Source organism: Eschrichtius robustus, chromosome 18 (genome assembly GCF_028021215.1).
Source record: "Eschrichtius robustus isolate mEscRob2 chromosome 18, mEscRob2.pri, whole genome shotgun sequence".
Classification (NCBI taxonomy): Eukaryota; Metazoa; Chordata; class Mammalia; order Artiodactyla; family Eschrichtiidae; genus Eschrichtius; species Eschrichtius robustus.
This window is the reverse complement of record NC_090841.1, coordinates 8,538,080-8,556,578: the sequence shown is the minus strand read 5'-3', so window position 1 is coordinate 8,556,578 and position 18,499 is coordinate 8,538,080. Positions and strand designations below refer to the sequence as shown.

General features: G+C 38.0%; 1 protein-coding gene across 1 annotated transcript in view; it reads right to left on the bottom strand.

The window, feature by feature from the left end:
- Window positions 1-524: 524 nt before the first annotated feature.
- Window positions 525-18,499, bottom strand: part of B3GLCT (beta 3-glucosyltransferase) — a 117,473-nt gene continuing 99,498 nt past the window's right edge. The window contains exons 16-17 of the mRNA XM_068526504.1: window positions 10,143-10,287; window positions 525-1,008 (exon numbers count right to left, since the gene is read on the bottom strand). Coding sequence (XP_068382605.1) covers window positions 841-1,008; window positions 10,143-10,287 — 313 coding nt within the window. The 3' untranslated portion in view covers window positions 525-840. The remainder of the gene's footprint in view (window positions 1,009-10,142; window positions 10,288-18,499) is intronic.

Sequence of the window (18,499 nt, the reverse complement as noted above, 5' to 3'; positions counted from 1 at the left end):
TACAATTAATTTAATTCACTTCCTGAGACTCAGAGCTCAGTGACTTGAATAAAATACGACAACGTTTTTTTTTTAAATACTGAGAACATTATCTTCTGGCAGCAGCCACTACACTTTTGTGTTACAAGTAGGTCATAAAGATAGGGCTTCAGGGAGAAATAGAACACAGATGAACCTCTAAAGGAGAAAGCTCTCGCAGAAGACTTATTATTCTCTTTTTATGAGGTACAAACAGAAAAATAGATAAAACATAACAACCCGGATTATAGACTACAGGGGATTTTTCATCACTAGACTTTTATGATGTTTTATGAATGATCCTTAATACAGCAATCTTCCTGCTGAGTTACCAGGAAATAATTTCGATCATCAATAATACGGTTAAAAAGTTCACCCCATTGTAATATCCAGATCAAGAGACCTTCCCTCTTCTTTATTTTATGTATATAATAACAGACAATCACGTCTCTCCAGACTCATGCCCAACTGAAACTTTCATTATAATGAAGAGACAGGACAGGAAGGAAAATTCTGGTACCATTTATTTTTCTATGACAGAAATAAAGCTGCTGTTTCACAGCTTGAAAAATACACAGTAATCATTGTGTATTACAATAACTGCATAATGCTAAAGCAAGTTATCTTTCCCAGAAAACAAAAATCTGTTTTCCCTATGACTCCTTCCCCACCCTCAACTCAAAAATTACCATATAATAACGTCCACCTAAAGTCAGCAAGCTTCCGATGCTGCATGTCGCACGTAAGCAGTGTGATCCAACACAGCAGGACAATGCCAGTCTCTGCTTCTGTGTCCTACCTGTGCCCACAGGCCGCCATGCTTTATAACTCTTCTTTAAAGCCTTTTCGTGTCTCCTGCCTGGCTCTGTCTTCCTCACTGGGTGCCAACCATGTGAAATAGACCTTCACGGGATCGATGTTCCAGTGCTTGTGGAACGATATGGGAACTTGGTGAGATAGGTAGTCCTTAGGGTAATCCACAGGCCGAGCCTGCAGGAAGAACAGAGAATCCCGCTCTCTCACTCATCGAAAACAATTTTGCTTCAGAATAGCATTTAAATGCATGAAACGATTGCTCTTCCTTCAATATCTGATGTTGGTTATGGGAATCTAAAAGCAAGAAGGAAAATCTTTTCCACTAAAATCTTCCCTCTAAGTGTAGGCTCTTTGCTTCTGCATCTCCAATTACTTTCGTATCCCAAATGCATCGCTTTTTGCTTCTAGGTTCCACAGTCATGCCTCTGGGATGTTCCTCAACTGTGGTAATAACTATGAAAAGTTTTCCTTGGTAAGTCATTTAAGTTACTATTATGACTTCTGCAAAAAGGCAGAAAAACTTATTTCCCAGGTCTAAAGAAACTAAAGAAACTTTGGCCATACATGGTTGTGTGGCGAGGTGGGGCAAGGAATTTTGGGCATTCCCACTGCCTGTCCGCTGCTGTAACTTGGAATTAGGCATGTCTTTCAGAGTAGGGAAAGCCTAGGAAAGGAAACACTACGGAGACAAAGCAAATCAGTGGTGTCCTGGGTCTGCGAATGGGGGTGGGGAATGAATGCAGATTCACGCAAGGGAATTTGGGGGGCATGATCCTAGTGTTTTAAAACCGGGTTTGTGGTTGCCTAGCTCTGGAAATTTGCTAAAAATTTTCAAGGTACCATTCACACCATTACTGTGTGTGAATTGTGTATGGTATATAAATCATACCTCAGTACAGCTGTAAAAAAAAAAAAAGTGTGTCTAAAATACAATCAGTCTCCATTTGTTACACTGTTCAGTGTGCTATAATCTTTACAGATAAGAAGGTTGACATTTTGCCCAATTTCTGTCCCTCTCATGCAGGTTAAGCCAGCTCTCTTTCTGCGTGTACAGCTTCCCACCCTGCTCCGCCTCTGCTCCTAAGTCCTCCTTCCTCACACTGACCCTGCCTGTCTGGGATTTCCTTTTGGCATTTTGGGCACAGAGGTTGATTACAGACTTCTCAGCATCACAGATGCCTCTCTGGATGCATTTTACTCTTCTAGTTTTGTCTTGTTCTTTTCCATGACCTCATTTATCAGAAATGATTAGCACATTCTAATGCTTAATAATCCAGCTCTTCACTTGCAGAGATGACTCCTGAGAGGCAATTAATCACTTCTGGAATCTGCATTAATAAAGGCAAAAATATTATGGATTTATTTTTTCCTGTGTTACATCTGTTTTTATCTCCAACAGTTCATTTTTAAGTGTGAAAAACAAGCAACAATTTTAATATATTGCTGGACTCAGTTTGCTAATATTTTATTAAGGATTTTTGCATCTATGTTCAAGAGTAACACTGGCCTGTCCTTTACTTCTGTAATGTACCATTTTAATTCCTTTGTTAACTTTTTAGCTATTTTTTTTTTTTTTTCTAGTGATTTTCTTAGTGCTTGCTCTAGGGATACAATGTACATCTCTCACATTTTAGGTTAATGTTGGCCTCATAAACTGAGTTAGGAAGCATTCTTGCTTCTCTAATTCAACTTCATCAATGTATAATACAAGTTTAAATACATTTTCTATTTCTTCTTGAGAAACAGCCTTACTTAAAAAGTGTAATCTAGAAATTTCTCCATTTTTTTTTTTATTTTTCAATTCATCATTATTAAAAAAAATTTTTTTAGTATCTTTATTGGAGTATAATTGCTTTACAATGCTGTGTTAGTTTCTGCTGTATAACAAAGTGAATCAGCTATATGTATACATATATCCCCATACCTCCTCCCTTTTGAGCCTCCCTCTCACCCTCCTTGTCCCACCCCTCTAGGTGGTCACAAAGCACCGAGCTGATCTCCCTGTGCTATGCAGCTGCTTCCCACTAGCTATTTTACATTTGGTAGTGCATATATGTCAATGCTACTCTCTCACTTCGTCCCAGCTTCCCCTTCCCCCACTGTGTCCTCAAGTCTGTTCTCTACATCCGCGTCTTTATTCCTGCCCTGCCACTAGGTTCATCAGTACCGTTTTTTTAGATTCCATATATGTGCATTAGCATACGGTATTCTTCTCTTTCTGACTTACTTCACTCTGTATGACAGACTCTAGGTCCATCCAGCTCACTACAAGTAACTCAATTTCGTTTCTTATTATGGCTGAGTAATATTCCATTGTATGTATGTGTCACGTCTTCTTTATCCATTCGTCTGTTGATGGACATTTAGGTTGATTCCATGTCCTGGCTATTGTAAATAGTGCTGCAATGAACATTGTGGTACATGTCTCTTTTTGAATTATGGTTTCCTCAGGGTATATGCCCAGTAGTGGGATTGCTGGGTCATCTGGTAGTTCTATTTTCAGTTTTTTAAGGAACCTCCATACTGTCCTCCATAGTGGCTGTATCTATTTACATTCCCACCAACAGTGCAAGAGGGCTCCCTTTTCTCCACACCCTCTCCAGCATTTATTGTTTGTAAATTTTTTGATGATGGCCATTCCGATGGGTGTGAGGTGATACCTCACTGTGGTTTTGATTTGCATTTCTCTAATGATTAGTGATGTTGAGCCTCTTTTCAGGTGTTTGTTGGCCATCTGTATATCTATTTTGGAGAAACGTCTATCTCCATTTCATTTAAATTGTCTAACTTGTTGGCATAATTGTGGTAGGGTATATAAAGATACCCCTCCTTCATTTCTGATTTTGGCAATTTTTGTCTTCTTTCTCTTGGTCAAGCTAGCTTAAAGGTTTACCAAATTAGAGCTAATTTTTGGCTTAATTGATTTTCTCTATTTTTCTGTTTTCTATTTCATTGATTTGTGCTCTGATCTTTAGTATTTCTTTTATTCCACATAGTTCAGATTTGATATTATTCTTTTGCTTCTCAATGTAGAAACTTAGATTATTGATTTAATATCTTTATTCCTTTCTAACATGTTTAAAACTGTAAATTTCCTTCTAACCACTATATAGCTGCACTCAAAGTTTTTGATATGTTGTGTTTTCATTTTCATTCCATTGAAGGTATTTTCTAATTTTCCTTATGATTTCTTTTTTGACCCACGGGTTATTTCAAAGTGTGTTGTTTAATTTCCAAACATTGGGGGAATTTCCCCAATTTTTTTTTCTCGATTTCTAATTTCATTCCATTGTTCTGGGAGGTGAGTCTTGTTTTGTGACTTAGCATATGGCCTATCCTGGAGAATGTTCTATATACATTTGAAAAGAATGTTCATTCTGTTGTTGTCGGTGAAATATTTTATATGTGTGACAGGTCACGTAGTTAATACTTGTCTATTTCTCTTTTCAATTCTGTCCATTTATGTTTCATGTAATTTGAAGATCTGTTGTTAGCTGTATATATACATTTATAATTGTTTTATTCTCTGGATGTATTGACCTTTGTCATAAAATGGCCCACTTTCTGTCTAGTAATATTTCTGTTCTTAAAATCTATTGTTTTTAATATTACTATAGCCACTCAAGCTCTCTGTGATCAACTGTTTGCATGGTATATCTTTTTTATTTAAATTTTTAGAACTATTTTTAAATTGAAGTATAGTTAATTTACAATGTTGTGTTAGTTTCAGGTGTACAGCAAAGTGATTCAGATTTTATAATATATATATATATATATATATATATATATTCTTTCCATTAGAGATTATTACAAGATATTGAATATAGTTCCCTGAGCTACATACAATAGGTCCTTGTTGTTTACATATACATGCTACTATATATAAAATAGATAAACACCAAACTCCTAATTTATCCCCCAACCCCCACTATCTCTTTTGGTAACTATGTCTGAGAGTCTATTTCTGTTTTGTAAATAAGTTCATTTATATCATTTTTTTAGATTCCACATACAAGTAGTGTCATGATTTTTGTCTTTATTGGACTTACTTTACTTAATATGATAATCTCTAGGTCCATCCACATTGCTGCAAATGGCATTATTTCATTCTTTTCTGCAGCTGAGTAATATTCCACTGTGTATATATATCACATCGTCTTTATCCACTCCTCTGTTGATGGACATTTAGGTTGCTTCCCTGTCTTGGCTATTGTAAATAGTGCTGCAGTGAACATTCGGGTGCATGTATCTTTTCAAATCATGGTTTTCTCTGGATATATGCCCAGGAGTGGGATTGCAGGATCATATGGTAACTCTATTTTTAGTTTTTTAAGGAACCTCCATATTGTCCTCCATAGTGGCTGCACCAATTTACATTCCTCTCTATGATCAACTGTTTGCATGGTATATCTTTTCCTTTCATATTCAACCTGTTTGTGTCTATGAATCTAAAGTATACTTGACTCTTACAGACAACATATAGACAAATCATGCTTTTTATCCAGTCTGACAACCTCTGCCCTTTGGGGTATTTAGTCCGTTCATATTTAATGTAATACTTGATATAGCTGTATTTTCATTAGCCATTTTATATGCCATTGTTTTCTTTTGTTTTGATACCTTGTTTTTATTTCCTTTTGCTATATACCAGGATGTGGTATTGCTGCAGCATATGGTCCTATATTTAATTTTTTGAGCAACCTCTACAGTTTTCCCGTAGTGTATATGCCATTTTTTTTAATACATTTTTTTGTCCATCTGTTTCTCCTTTATTGCCTTTTTTTGTTAAAATCTTTTAGTGTTCATTTAAGTCTCTTTAAAAATATAGCTAAAACATCAAAAAAGTTACTTTCTTAAAGGTTTCTCTAGGGATAACATGTATCTTTAACTTAGCAGGTTAATACTGACTTAACTCCAACAAAATCAACCTTGCCCCAGTAAAGCTCCACTTCTTTCCCCTGCCTTTGTTCTACTGTCATCATATATATTGCATTTATCTATAAGGTCAACAATATAGAGTTATATTGTTTTAAACAATCTTGTGAAAGAAATTAAGAGAAAAATATCTCTATGTGTATATACACATCCATATATTTTGTTCATACACACATTTTTTCCTCTCTCATATACACACATATGTGTATATATTCACACAAACATGTATATACATAGTCTTTCCAGTGTACTTAATTCCTTCCTATATATTCCAGGTACCACGTGGTGCCATTTTCTTTCAGCCCAAAGAATTTTCTTTAGTTTTTTTAAGGGAAGGTCCGTTAGCAAATAATTCTCTCACTTTTTGTTTATCTGGGAATGTCTTTATTCCACTTCCATTTTGGAAGGATAGTTTTACTGGATATAGAATTTCTGGTTAACTTTCTTTTTTTCTTTATGCCTTCAGGCCTCTTATTTCTAATGAGAAATCAGCCAGTAACATTTTAATTTCCATTTTCATTAGGTTTTTTGTTGCTTTTAAGATTTTCCCTTTGTCATTGTTTTTCAGTGATTTGACTATAACATGTTCATGTGTGATTCTTTTCCTGATTATCCTACTTGGGCCTTGTTGAGTTTCTCAGATCAATAGATTGTTTCTCATTACATTTTTGAGAAAATGTATTTCTTCAAAAAAATTGTTTTTGTCCCATTCTTTCTCCCTTCTCTTTTTAAAAAGGACCCCCATTAAATGTATGTTGGTATACTTTGTTTTACCACTTGTCTTTGAGGCTGTGTTCATTTTTCTTCAGTCTTTTCTCTGTTCTTTGGATTAGGTAATTTCTATTGATCGGCCTTCAAATTTACTGATTGTTTCTTTCGCCATCATCTCAAATCTACTGTTATGTCCATTTAGATAACTTCTCATTTCTGTTATTGGGTTTTACAACTATAGAATTTTCATTTGGTTCTTTATCATAGTTTCTATTATTTTTCTATTAAGACTTGCCATTTGTTGAGTTAACGTAATCATATTTTCCTTTGACTACAGTTTCCTTTAATTCTGTGAATATAGTTTTTTTTTTTTTATTAGCTGCTTTGAAGTCTTTGTCTGTCAAACCCAACATCTGGTCCCATTCAGAGTCCGTTTTTGTTGATCAGAGTCCATTTCCGTTGACTACATTTTTTTCCCTGAGTTCAGTGTTTCTTTGCATGTTTCACAGTAATTGATTGGAAACTGGTTATTTTTAAATAATGTATTATAGCAACTCACAAATCTGTTTACTACTCTTTTTTTTAAAACTAATTTGCCTGAACTTACTTACACTGTGGAATCTTTCTCCCTAGACTGTGTGGCTGCTAGTTTCTCAAGTTTTAGTTCTTATTTTTATTCTTTAGGATGACTTTCTAGAAGTCACTCCTGTGCCTGAATAACTTCGTAGTTAGTTTGTAATATAGGCAGAGATTGTGCTCAAACGTCTCAAGCCCATAAAGCTTCAATCTGTGTGTGGATTGGAAAGGATATTCAAAGCTTCAGTGGGTTTTCAAACACGCCTTGGCTTGTACTTACTTCATCCACTGTCCCATGTGCATGCACGTAGTTTCCCAGTGGGCCAGAGAATTGTGGCCAGCTTCTCTAGCCCTACTACGCTCTCTTATTTCCAGGGTATTAGGTATTAAACTTCTGACCAATAATCCCTTCACCGTAACTGAGACTACAACCTCAGGCCAGTGAAGATGCAGGTTTTTCTTGTTTGTTTCCTACCCAAATTTGACAATTTTAGCTGACATACCTGTGGGTTTTCATCTCTCCCACAAATCAAGTCCACCCCCTCTGACAGCAAACCTGTTGTTTTCTTCCAGCCAGGCCCATACTGGTGAAACTACTGCTGCTCTCTCCAACCAAGCTGGGCTGGAAGGCGGGTAGGGTGGGGGGTTTTCAGGCAGAAAGGCCTCAGACTCTGTTGCTCTTACCCAGAACTACAGTAGTTTTTCAGGAATTAATGCTTCTCAGTGCTTTTTGGTTGACTTCCAGATTCCTGAAATAGTTATTTTGACAATTTTGTGCAGAGGATTCACTGACCATTGCACACTGCCATACCCATTAGTAGCACATAATTTTGGAAGAGCAGAAAACCACATGCTCTAGATACTTCGTTTTTAACAGAGGGATATACTAGACATTCCTTGAGGCTTCCTTCTGAACCTGTGATCTCACAATAACCTTCCCTGACTAAAAGGAGAAGAAACGTGGCCCAGGCAACTTTGTATCTGAGCTTGTTTCCAAATGCCCCTGTATCTGAGCTTGTTTCCAAATGCCCGCTGTAACTTACCAGGAACCTAGATTTTATCTCTATCTCAATATGAACAAATACACTGTTTGGACCAGTGTTCAAACATTACAAATGGAAAGTAATGTCCAAATCAGAGCAAACTCTCTTAAAAGAGGCTTAAGAATTAGAAGATAAAGCAGTGTCTGTTGGGGAGGATACATTTTGAGCATACTTTATGACTTTGGAAAGGTTTAAAATTTGTTATGTGAATTAGAGAAATCAAGAGTTTTAAAGTATGGGAAACAACAGTTAAAAAAAAATTTTTAAATTATCTTCAAAGGACTTTTACATAAGGAGAAAAGAAAGAAGGAAAATAATCCTTATCATTTTATTTAGTAATGTATTCTTCCCTAAGTGAAAAAGGCTGCTATAAAAACCTAAGACCGGGTCTTCCCTGGTGGCGCAGTGGTTAAGAATCGCCTGCCAACACAGGGGACACGGGTTCGAGCCCTGCCCGGAAAATTCCCACATGCCACGGAGCAACTAAGCCCGTGCACCACAACTACCAATCCTGTGCTCTAGAGCCTGCGAGCCACAACTAGTGAGCCCGTGCGCCACAACTGCCGAAGCCCACAGGCCTAGAGCCCGTGCTCCTCAACAAGAAAAGCCACCGCGATGAGAAGCCCGTGCACCACAACGAAGAGTAACCCCTGCTCGCTGCAACTAGAGAAAGCCCGCGTGCAGCAACGAAGACCCAACTCAGCCAGAAATAAATAAATAAATAAATAATAAAGTAAATAAAAACCTAAGACTATGATAGTAACAGTGATAAACTATTTCCCTTATACACCAACAGTTTTAATTACCCTTCCTTTCTGTGAGTGAAACATTATGAGATAGAGTGAGAGAGAGGGTAAGAGAGAATAACTTGCTTTTCTAAGTCCTATAACACCACACATAGGCTCAAGGTTTTAAAAGATGGCAAAGTACCTTCTGACTAGTACCAGGAGGGAGGTTTCTCATAGGCTCAAGGTTTTAAAAGATGGCAAAGTACCTTCTGACTAGTACCAGGAGGGAGGTTTCTCATAACATTTCTTATTATAAACGTCTATCTTTATCTTTCCTTGCAGTCCTCAAGAACGCAGAAATGGATTCTGCCCTCCTTGGTAATGCAAGCACTTTATCTGCCTTGCTCAAGTGATCTCCTATAGTGCTATTTCTGTCATGCCCAAATCTCTATACGGCTATAATAGCGTTTGCTACTGGTTACTAAAAAAAGCATGAAGACTGTATTTTCAACGTAAGGGAGGGCACTTAAAATACCTATGCATTCAAATTTCAAAAAGCTTTGGATTTCTTAAAGGAGAGCATTAAGTGCATGTGGGCTATGGTTATTTTTAGTGCAAATATATCTGCTATTATTCTTACAATATCAGAATAGTCACTGATCAGAATATTCACTAACCCGATTCTTCAAAAAAGAAACTACTAAAAAGATCGCAAAAGGATTCCCTTCTTACCCCACACTGCAGGATGGGAAACTATTAGCACCAGCCACCCCTGGTAAACATCATCTCATCTCTTCTATAACCCCCAGACTATAAGCTTATTGAGATGTTATACTGAAACTTAATTAAGTTTAGCCTGTCAGTTTAATAGCAACCAAAGGGGAGAAAGCCCAATAGACAGTGTAAGGACTGAGGACAGTGTAGAACTGCAAACACAGTTGGTGGCTAGCGGAACAACATTAAGTCAGTCCTGTATATTTTTAAATAGCATCTGATAATTTTTAAATACCATCAATTTTTTTTTAACTCAAAGAAAAAAAAAAGAACAGCTTTTACCTGAGCCTACATGCAAGGATGCTGGTCAAACACCATTTCATTTTCTAGATGTTTCTGCGTTCCATCTTCATGCTGTTACCTGGTACAGCATCAACCCTCTGGACAAAGAGGTCTGTTAAGGATTTCCCCCTGGAGCCTGTCCACACAGCTCTTAAGACCGTTTCCAGAAGAATAGGTGAAGGGAAAGTAGTAGTACCTTCAAGTGAGAAGAAAACCCCCCTCTCTCCCTCTGAGGTAGGAATAAAAACATTTTTCTCACCTGATGGAAGAGAGGGCTGTGTGTCACAGGGATTCCTAACCCACTAAAGCACATCCCCAGGACCATATCATCGGGAGCGTCATTGCTGTAGCAGCGACACTTGCTGGCGAGAAGTCTCCTGATTGCCTCTCTGCTGAAGACCATCCTGGGGGAAGCCAGAGCAGACAGAGAAGGCGGTTAGCTCCTCACAACCGGTAATCTGAATAAGGAAACGGAGTTCAGAGCCACATTTCTGATAAAGATGTTGACATCAGCAGCGTTTTATATTTATTATTCTGAGGGAAATGTTTCTGTGTTTCTGTGAAAGGAAAAGCACTTTTAATATGTTTGCCTATCTAATAGGCAATTTTATTTCTTTATGTATATCCTATACATTAACACTTGACAGTGTTCTTTTTCTAGTATGTCACTGGAAAATTAGAATAGTTCTTAAGTTTACACACTCTCGATGAGATCAGTAACAAAATCCGCCAACATTCCCAGCAGGCAGATGGGCCCAGAAATACTAGGTACCTCAGTTATACAGGTGATGACTGACAATGAGATCAAATCTAACTGAAAAAAACCATGCATGGCCCAAGTGATTCCAGAACACAGAAGCTTCCTTAAGGTAATTTCAAGAAAGAGGGGAAAAAAGAGAGACAGAGGGAGAAAGAGATTGATTTGTCTCAAACAGTGCTAAGGTGCTGCTTGACCAGATACGTTGGGTACTTTCTGGTGGAACTCACAGCCATCCCCACCTTTCTCTGCTCTCCTCAGCACTGCAGAAGGCTAGAAACTCTACAATATTTTCCAGACTCTCTGGCCAGATGGGTCCTGGCTTCGTCCTGACGACAAGGGGCCCAATACTGGGGGAGGCCATCTGCTTCTGGCTCTGGTGGTCTCTGTGGCAGAGGCAGGTGATGGGGGGTGGGTAGCCACAGGCTCCAGCACAGCCGGCATGGGATGGCAGAGCATCGGTGATGGTCCCAAAGCAGCAGTGACCTGGAGCCCATGCCAGGTCTGCCCCAGATGCAGTGCTGTTAACCCGACAGTAGCAGCGGCCACAGCAACCCACACCAATAGGCCCCAGAAACCAGCACCCTTTGCTCCTTCAGCTTCAGAGGCAACAGCGCTTCCTATAGTTACTGAGCTCTGGGTAAAGCCACTTGCTCCCTCTTATTCCTCTGGCCCTTTCCAATACATTTGTACCAAGTTCCTGCAATAAATTCTCCTCTTTTAAAAAATATAGATTGGTTTCTGCTTTCCCTTCTGGTCCTAGAGTAGTAATAGATCTTCTCATATCATGAATAACCCGATAGCTGATAGGGCTGATATGGTTCACAAGTTCATTCCCAATAAGCAACAACTTTCTTGAAGGCAAAACTATCTAAAATTTATCCATATATTCCCATAGCCAAATACAGGGTCACCCATACAGTATATGCCCTTAGTAAAAGTCTAATAATCCAACAAGTGAGAACAAAGCTGCCTTTGCAAAGCTCTTCCCCATGGAGGGAGAGTTCTATGAATCAGTCTAGTCGGGAAGGAAAGAGGGCAGAGCACTTGAGCACGATCCCTGACACAAACATGTCGATTCCTGCTCAGCTGGGCTCAGTTCAGTGCCATATAACTAACACCAGTGACCACGGCTGGTGATGCAGCGACACGGAAGACACTCCCTGCCCGTGCTGAGATGTCAGAAGACTGGATGGAATATGACCAAACAGGAGGAAAAAGAAGCTCTTTATTTAAGGTGGTACGAGGAAATATGACCGTACAAGACGAAAAAAGTGCTTATGACCTATACAACAGGGAAAACTGCAAGTTTGAAAACTCACCGTAAACTGCCTCTCTCTTAAAAATCTAGTGTCCATCAGTGACTCAGGGCCTCACACCTACGTGCTGAGCCAAATTCCTGCTCTACTGACCAATCCCAGGAAAAGAGCCTGTGTGAGGGGACATGTGTTCACCATAAACAGACATTTCCCTTAAAGTGTCTGCCTGATGTCCTGTCAAGGAACGTTTCATAGGTAACTAATTGTCCCAATCACAGCACGCATCTCGTCCTCTTAAACCCTATTTGAATAAAAATGCTTCTCTTCTGCCAGCATCCAGTAGAATGAAAAAGAAAAGAAAAGCCTTTCATTTTGGCGTGCTCTACCCCCCGCCCCCCCCCCCCCCCCCCGCCAAAAAGGAGAATTACCAGTTACAGCATAGTATGTCTGTTCTGCCAACTTTTAAATATTAAAAAGATGTTGATCAGTAAAACCAAGAGCTGGTTCTTTGAAAGGATAAACAAAATTGACAAACCTCTGGTCAGGCTCACCAAGAAGAAAAGAGACAGAAACTAAATAAAAAGAAATGAAAAAGGAGAAATCTCAACTGATACCACAGAAATACAAAAAACCGTAAGGGAATACTATGAACAATTATATGCCAACAAATTTGACAACCTAGAAAAAATGGACAACTTTCTAGAAACATACAGCCCACCAAAACTGAATCAAGAAGAAATAGATAATTCGAACAGACCGATCACTAAAAGTGAAATAGAATCTGTAATAAAAAATAAAAAATAGGGCTTCCCTGGTGGCACAGTGGTTGAGAATCTGCCTGCTAATGCAGGGGACATGGGTTCGAGCCCTGGTCTGGGAAGATCCCACATGCCGCAGAGCAACTGGGCCCATGAGCCACAACTACTGAGCCTGTGCGTCTGGAGCCTGTGCTCTGCAACAAGAGAGGCCATGATAGTGAGAGGCCCGTGCACCATGATGAAGAGTGGCCCCCGCTTGCCGCGACTAGAGAAAGCCCTTGCGCAGAAACGAAGACCCAACACAGCCAAAAATAAATTAATTAATTAATTTTAAAAAAAGCTGTGTTCAGGAAATTCCTCTACCAAAAAAAAAAATTAAATAAATAAATAAAAAATTTTAAAAACTCCCTACAAACAAAAGTCCAGGACAAGATAGCGTCACAGGCAAATTCTACCAAACACGCAAATAACTTATACTGATCCCTCTCAAACTCTTCCAAAAGACTGCAGAGGTGAGAACACTCCCAAAGACATTCTATGAAGCCACCATCATCACCCTGATACCAAAACCAGACAGACACCACCAGAAAAGAAAATTACAGGCCAGTATCTTTGATGAATATAGATGCAAAAATTCTCAACAAAATGTTAGCAAACTGAATCCAACAACACATAAAAAAGATCATACACCACGACCAAGTGGGATTCGTCCCAAGTTCACAAGGATGGTTCAACATATGCAAATTAATCAATGTAATACACCACATAAACAAAAGAAAAGTAAAAAAACCACATGATCATCTCACTAGATGCAGAAAAAGCATTTGACAAAATTCAACATCCATTCATGATAAAAGCTCTTACCAAAGTGGGTATAAAGGGAACATATCTCAACATAATAAAAGCCATTTATGACAAACTCACAGCCAATATAATACTCAACAGTGAAAAGCTGAAAGCCTTCCTGCTAATATATCTGGAACAAGACAAGGATGTCCACTCTCACCACTTCTATTCAACATAGTATTGGAAGTCCCAGCCACAGCTATCAGACAACAAATAGAAATAAAAGGTATCCAAATTGGAAGGGAAGAGGTAAAATTTTCACTATATGCAAAGGACATGATACCATATATAGAAAACCCTAAGGACTCCACACAAATACACGTAGATCTAATAAATGAATTCAGCAAAGTAGCAGGATACAAGATTAACATTCAGAAATTGGTTGCATTTCTTTACACTAACAATGAAATATCAGGAAGGGAATGTAAAAAAAAAAAACAAAACAATACCTTTTAAAATCACACCAAAAAAATAAAATACCTGGGAATAAACCTGACCAAGAAGGTGAAAGACTTATATGCTGAGAATTATAAAACATTAATAAAGGAAATTAAAGAGGATTCAGAGCTCTACCCACCACCAGAGCCTCCCATCAAGCCTCTTAGATAGCCTCAACCACCAGAGGGCAGACAGCAGAAGCAAGAAACACTACAATCCTGCAGCCTGTGGACCAAAAACCACAGTTACAGAAAGATAGACAAGATGAAAAGGCAGAGGGCTATGTACCAGATGAAGGAACAAGAAAAAAACCCCAGAAAAACAACTAAATGAAGTGGAGATAGGCAACCTTCCAGAAAAAGAATTCAGAATAATGATAGTGAAGATGATCCAGGACCTCGGAATAAGAATGGAGGCAAAGATTGAGAAGATGCAAGAAATGATTAACAAAGACCTAGAAGAATTAAAGAACAAACAAACAGAGATGAACAATACAATAACTGAAATTAAAACTACACTAGAAGGAATCAATAGCAGAATAACTGAGGCAGAAGAACGGATAAGTGACCTGGAAGACAGAATGGTGGAATTCACTGCTGCGGAACAGACTAAAGAAAAAAGAATGAAAAGAAATGAAGACAGCCTAAGAGACCTCTGGGACAACATTAAATGCAACAACACTCGCATTAGAGGGGTCCCAGAAGGTGAAGAGAGAGAGAAAGGACCAGAGAAAATATTTGAAGAGATTATAGTCGAAAACTTCCCTAACATGGGAAAGGAAATAGCCACCCAAGTCCAGGAAGCGCAGAGAGTCCCATACAGGATAAACCCAAGGAGAAACACGCCGAGACACATAGTAATCAAAGTGGCAAAAATTAAAGACAAAGAAAAATTATTGAAAGCAGCAAGGGAAAAATGACAAATAACATACAAGGGAAGCCTTGTAACCTCCCATAAGGTTAACAGCTGATTTCTCAGCAGAAACTCTACAAGCCAGAAGGGAGTGGCACGATATACTTAAAGTGATGAAAGGGAAGAACCTACAACCAAGATTACTCTACCCGGGAAGGATCTCATTTAGATTTGATGGAGAAATCAAAAGCTTTACAGACAAGCAAAAGCTAAGAGAATTCAGCACCACCAAACCAGCTCTACAACAAATGCTAAAGGAACTTCTCTAAGTGGGAAACACAAGAGAAGAAAAGGACCTACAAAAACAAACCCAAAACAATTAAGAAAATGGTAATAGGAACATACATATCGATAACTACCTTAGACGTGAATGGATTAAATGCTCCAACCAAAAGATACAGGCTCACTGAATGGATACAAAAACAAGATCCATCTATATGCTGTCTACAAGAGACCCACTTCAGACCTAGGGACACATACAGACTGAAAGTGAGGGGATGGAAAAAGATATTCCATGCAAATGGAAATCAAAAGAAAGCTGGAGTAGCAATACTCATATCAGATAAAATAGACTTTAAAATAAAGAATGTTACAAGAGACAAGGAAGGACACTACATAATGATCCAGGGATCAATCCAAGAAGAAGATATAACAATTATAAATATATATGCACCCAACATAGGAGCACCTCAATACATAAGGCAACTGCTAACAGCTATAAAAGAGGAAATCGACAGTAACACAATAATAGTGGGGGACTTTAACACCTCACTTACACCAATGGACAGATCATCCAAAATGAAAATAAATAAGGAAACAGAAGCTTTAAATGACACAATAGACCGGATAGATTTAATTGATATTTATAGGACATTCCATCCAAAAACAGCAGATTACACGTTCTTCTCAAGTGCGCACGGAACATTCTCCAGGATAGATCACATCTTGGGTCACAAATCAAGCCTCAGTAAATTTAAGAAAATTGAAATCATATCAAGCATCTTTTCTGACCACAACGCCATGAGATTAGAAATGAATTACAGGGAAAAAAACGTAAAAAAGACAAACACATGGAGGCTAAACAATACGTTACTAAATAACCAAGAGATCACTGAAGAAATCAAAGAGGAAATAAAAAAATACCTAGAGACAAATGACAAGGAAAACACGACGACCCAAAACCTATGGGATGCAGCGAAAGCAGTTCTAAGAGGGAAGTTTATAGCTATACAAGCCTACCTAAAGAAACAAGAAAAATCTCAAGTAAACAATCTAACCTGAACACCTAAAGGAACTAGAGAAAGAAGAACAAACAAAACCCAAAGTTAGCAGAAGGAAAGAAATCATAAAGATCAGAGCAGAAATAAATGAAATAGAAACAAAGAAAACAATAGCAAAGATCAATAAAACTAAAAGTTGGTTCTTTGAGAAGATAAACAAAATTGATAAGCCATTAGCCAGACTCATCAAGAAAAAGAGGGAGAGGACTCAAATCAATAAAATCAGAAATGAAAAAGGAGAAGTTACAACAGACACTGCAGAAATACAAAGCATCCTAAGAGACTACTACAAGCAACTTTATGCCAATAAAATGGACAACGTGGAAGAAATGGACAAATTTTTAGAAAGGTATAACCTTCCAAGACTGAACCAGGAAGAAATAGGAAATATGAACAGACCAATCACAAGTAATGAAATTGAAACTGTGATTAAAAATCTTCCAACAAACAAAAGTCCAGGACCAGATGGCTTCACAGGTGAATTCTATCAAACATTTAGAGAAGAGCTAACACCCATCCTTCTCAAACTCTTCCAAAAAATTGCAGAGGAAGGAACACTCCCAAACTCATTCTATGAGGCCACCATCACCCTGATACCAAAACCAGACAAAGACACTACAAAAAAAGAAAATTACAGACCAGTATCACTGATGAATATAGATGCAAAAATCCTCAACAAAATACTAGCAAACAGAATCCAACAACACATTAAAAGGATCATACACCACGATCAAGTGGGATTTATCCCAGGGATGCAAGGATTCTTCAATATACGCAAATCAATCAATGTGATACACCATATTAACAAACTGAAGAATAAAAACCATATGATCATCTCAATAGATGCAGAAAAAGCTTTTGACAAAATTCAACACCCATTTATGATAAAAACTCTCCAGAAAGTGGGCATAGAGGGAACCTACCTCAACATAATAAAGGCCATATATGACAAACCCACAGCAAACATCATTCTCAATGGTGAAAAACTGAAAGCATTTCCTCTAAGATCAGGAACGAGACAAGGATGTCCACTCTCACCACTATTATTCAACATAGTTCTGGAAGTCCTAGCCATGGCAATCAGAGAAGAAAAAGAAATAAAAGGAATACAAATTGGAAAAGAAGAAGTAAAACTGTCACTGTTTGCAGATGACATGATACTATACATAGAGAATCCTAAAACTGCCACCAGAAAACTGCTAGAGCTAATTAATGAATATGGTAACGTTGCAGGATACAAAATTAATGCACCGAAATCTCTTGCATTCCTATACACTAATGATGAAAAATCTGAAAGAGAAATTATGGAAACACTCCCATTTACCATTGCAACAAAAAGAATAAAATACCTAGGAATAAACCTACCTAGGGAGACAAAAGACCTGTATGCAGAAAACTATAAGACACTGATGAAAGAAATTAAAGATGATACCAACAGATGGAGAGATATACCATGTTCTTGGATTGGAAGAATCAACATTGTGAAAATGAGTATACTACCCAAAGCAATCTACAGATTCAATGCAATCCCTATCAAATTACCAATGGCATTTTTTACGGAGCTAGAACAAATCATCTTAAAATTTGTATGGAGACACAAAAGACCCCGAATAGCCAAAGCAGTCTTGGGGCAAAAAAGTGGAGCTGGAGGAATCAGACTCCCTGACTTCAGACTATACTACAAAGCTACAGTAATCAAGACAATATGGTACTGGCACAAAAACAGAAACATAGATCAATGGAACAAGATAGAAAGCCCAGAGATAAACCCACGCACCTATGGTCAACTAATCTATGACAAAGGAGGCAAAGATATACAATGGAGAAAAGACAGTCTCTTCAATAAGTGGTGCTGGGAAAACTGGACAGCTACATGTAAAAGAATGAAATTAGAATACTCCCTAACACCATACACAAAAATAAACTCAAAATGGATTAGAGACCTAAATATAAGACTGGACACTATAAAACTCTTAGAGGAAAACATAGGAAGAACACTCTTTGACATAAATCACAGCAAGATCTTTTTTGATCCACCTCCTAGAGTAATGGAAATAAAAACAAAAATAAACAAATGGGACCTAATGAAACTTCAAAGCTTTTGCACAGCAAAGGAAACCATAAACAAGACGAAAAGACAACCCTCGGAATGGGAGAAAATATTTGCAAACAAATCAACGGACAAAGGATTAATCTCCAAAATATATAAACAGCTCATTCAGCTCAATATCAAAGAAACAAACACCCCAATCCAAAAATGGGCAGAAGACCTAAATAGACATTTCTCCAAAGAAGACATACAGACGGCCACGAAGCACATGAAAAGATGCTCAACATCACTAATTATTAGAGAAATGCAAATCAAA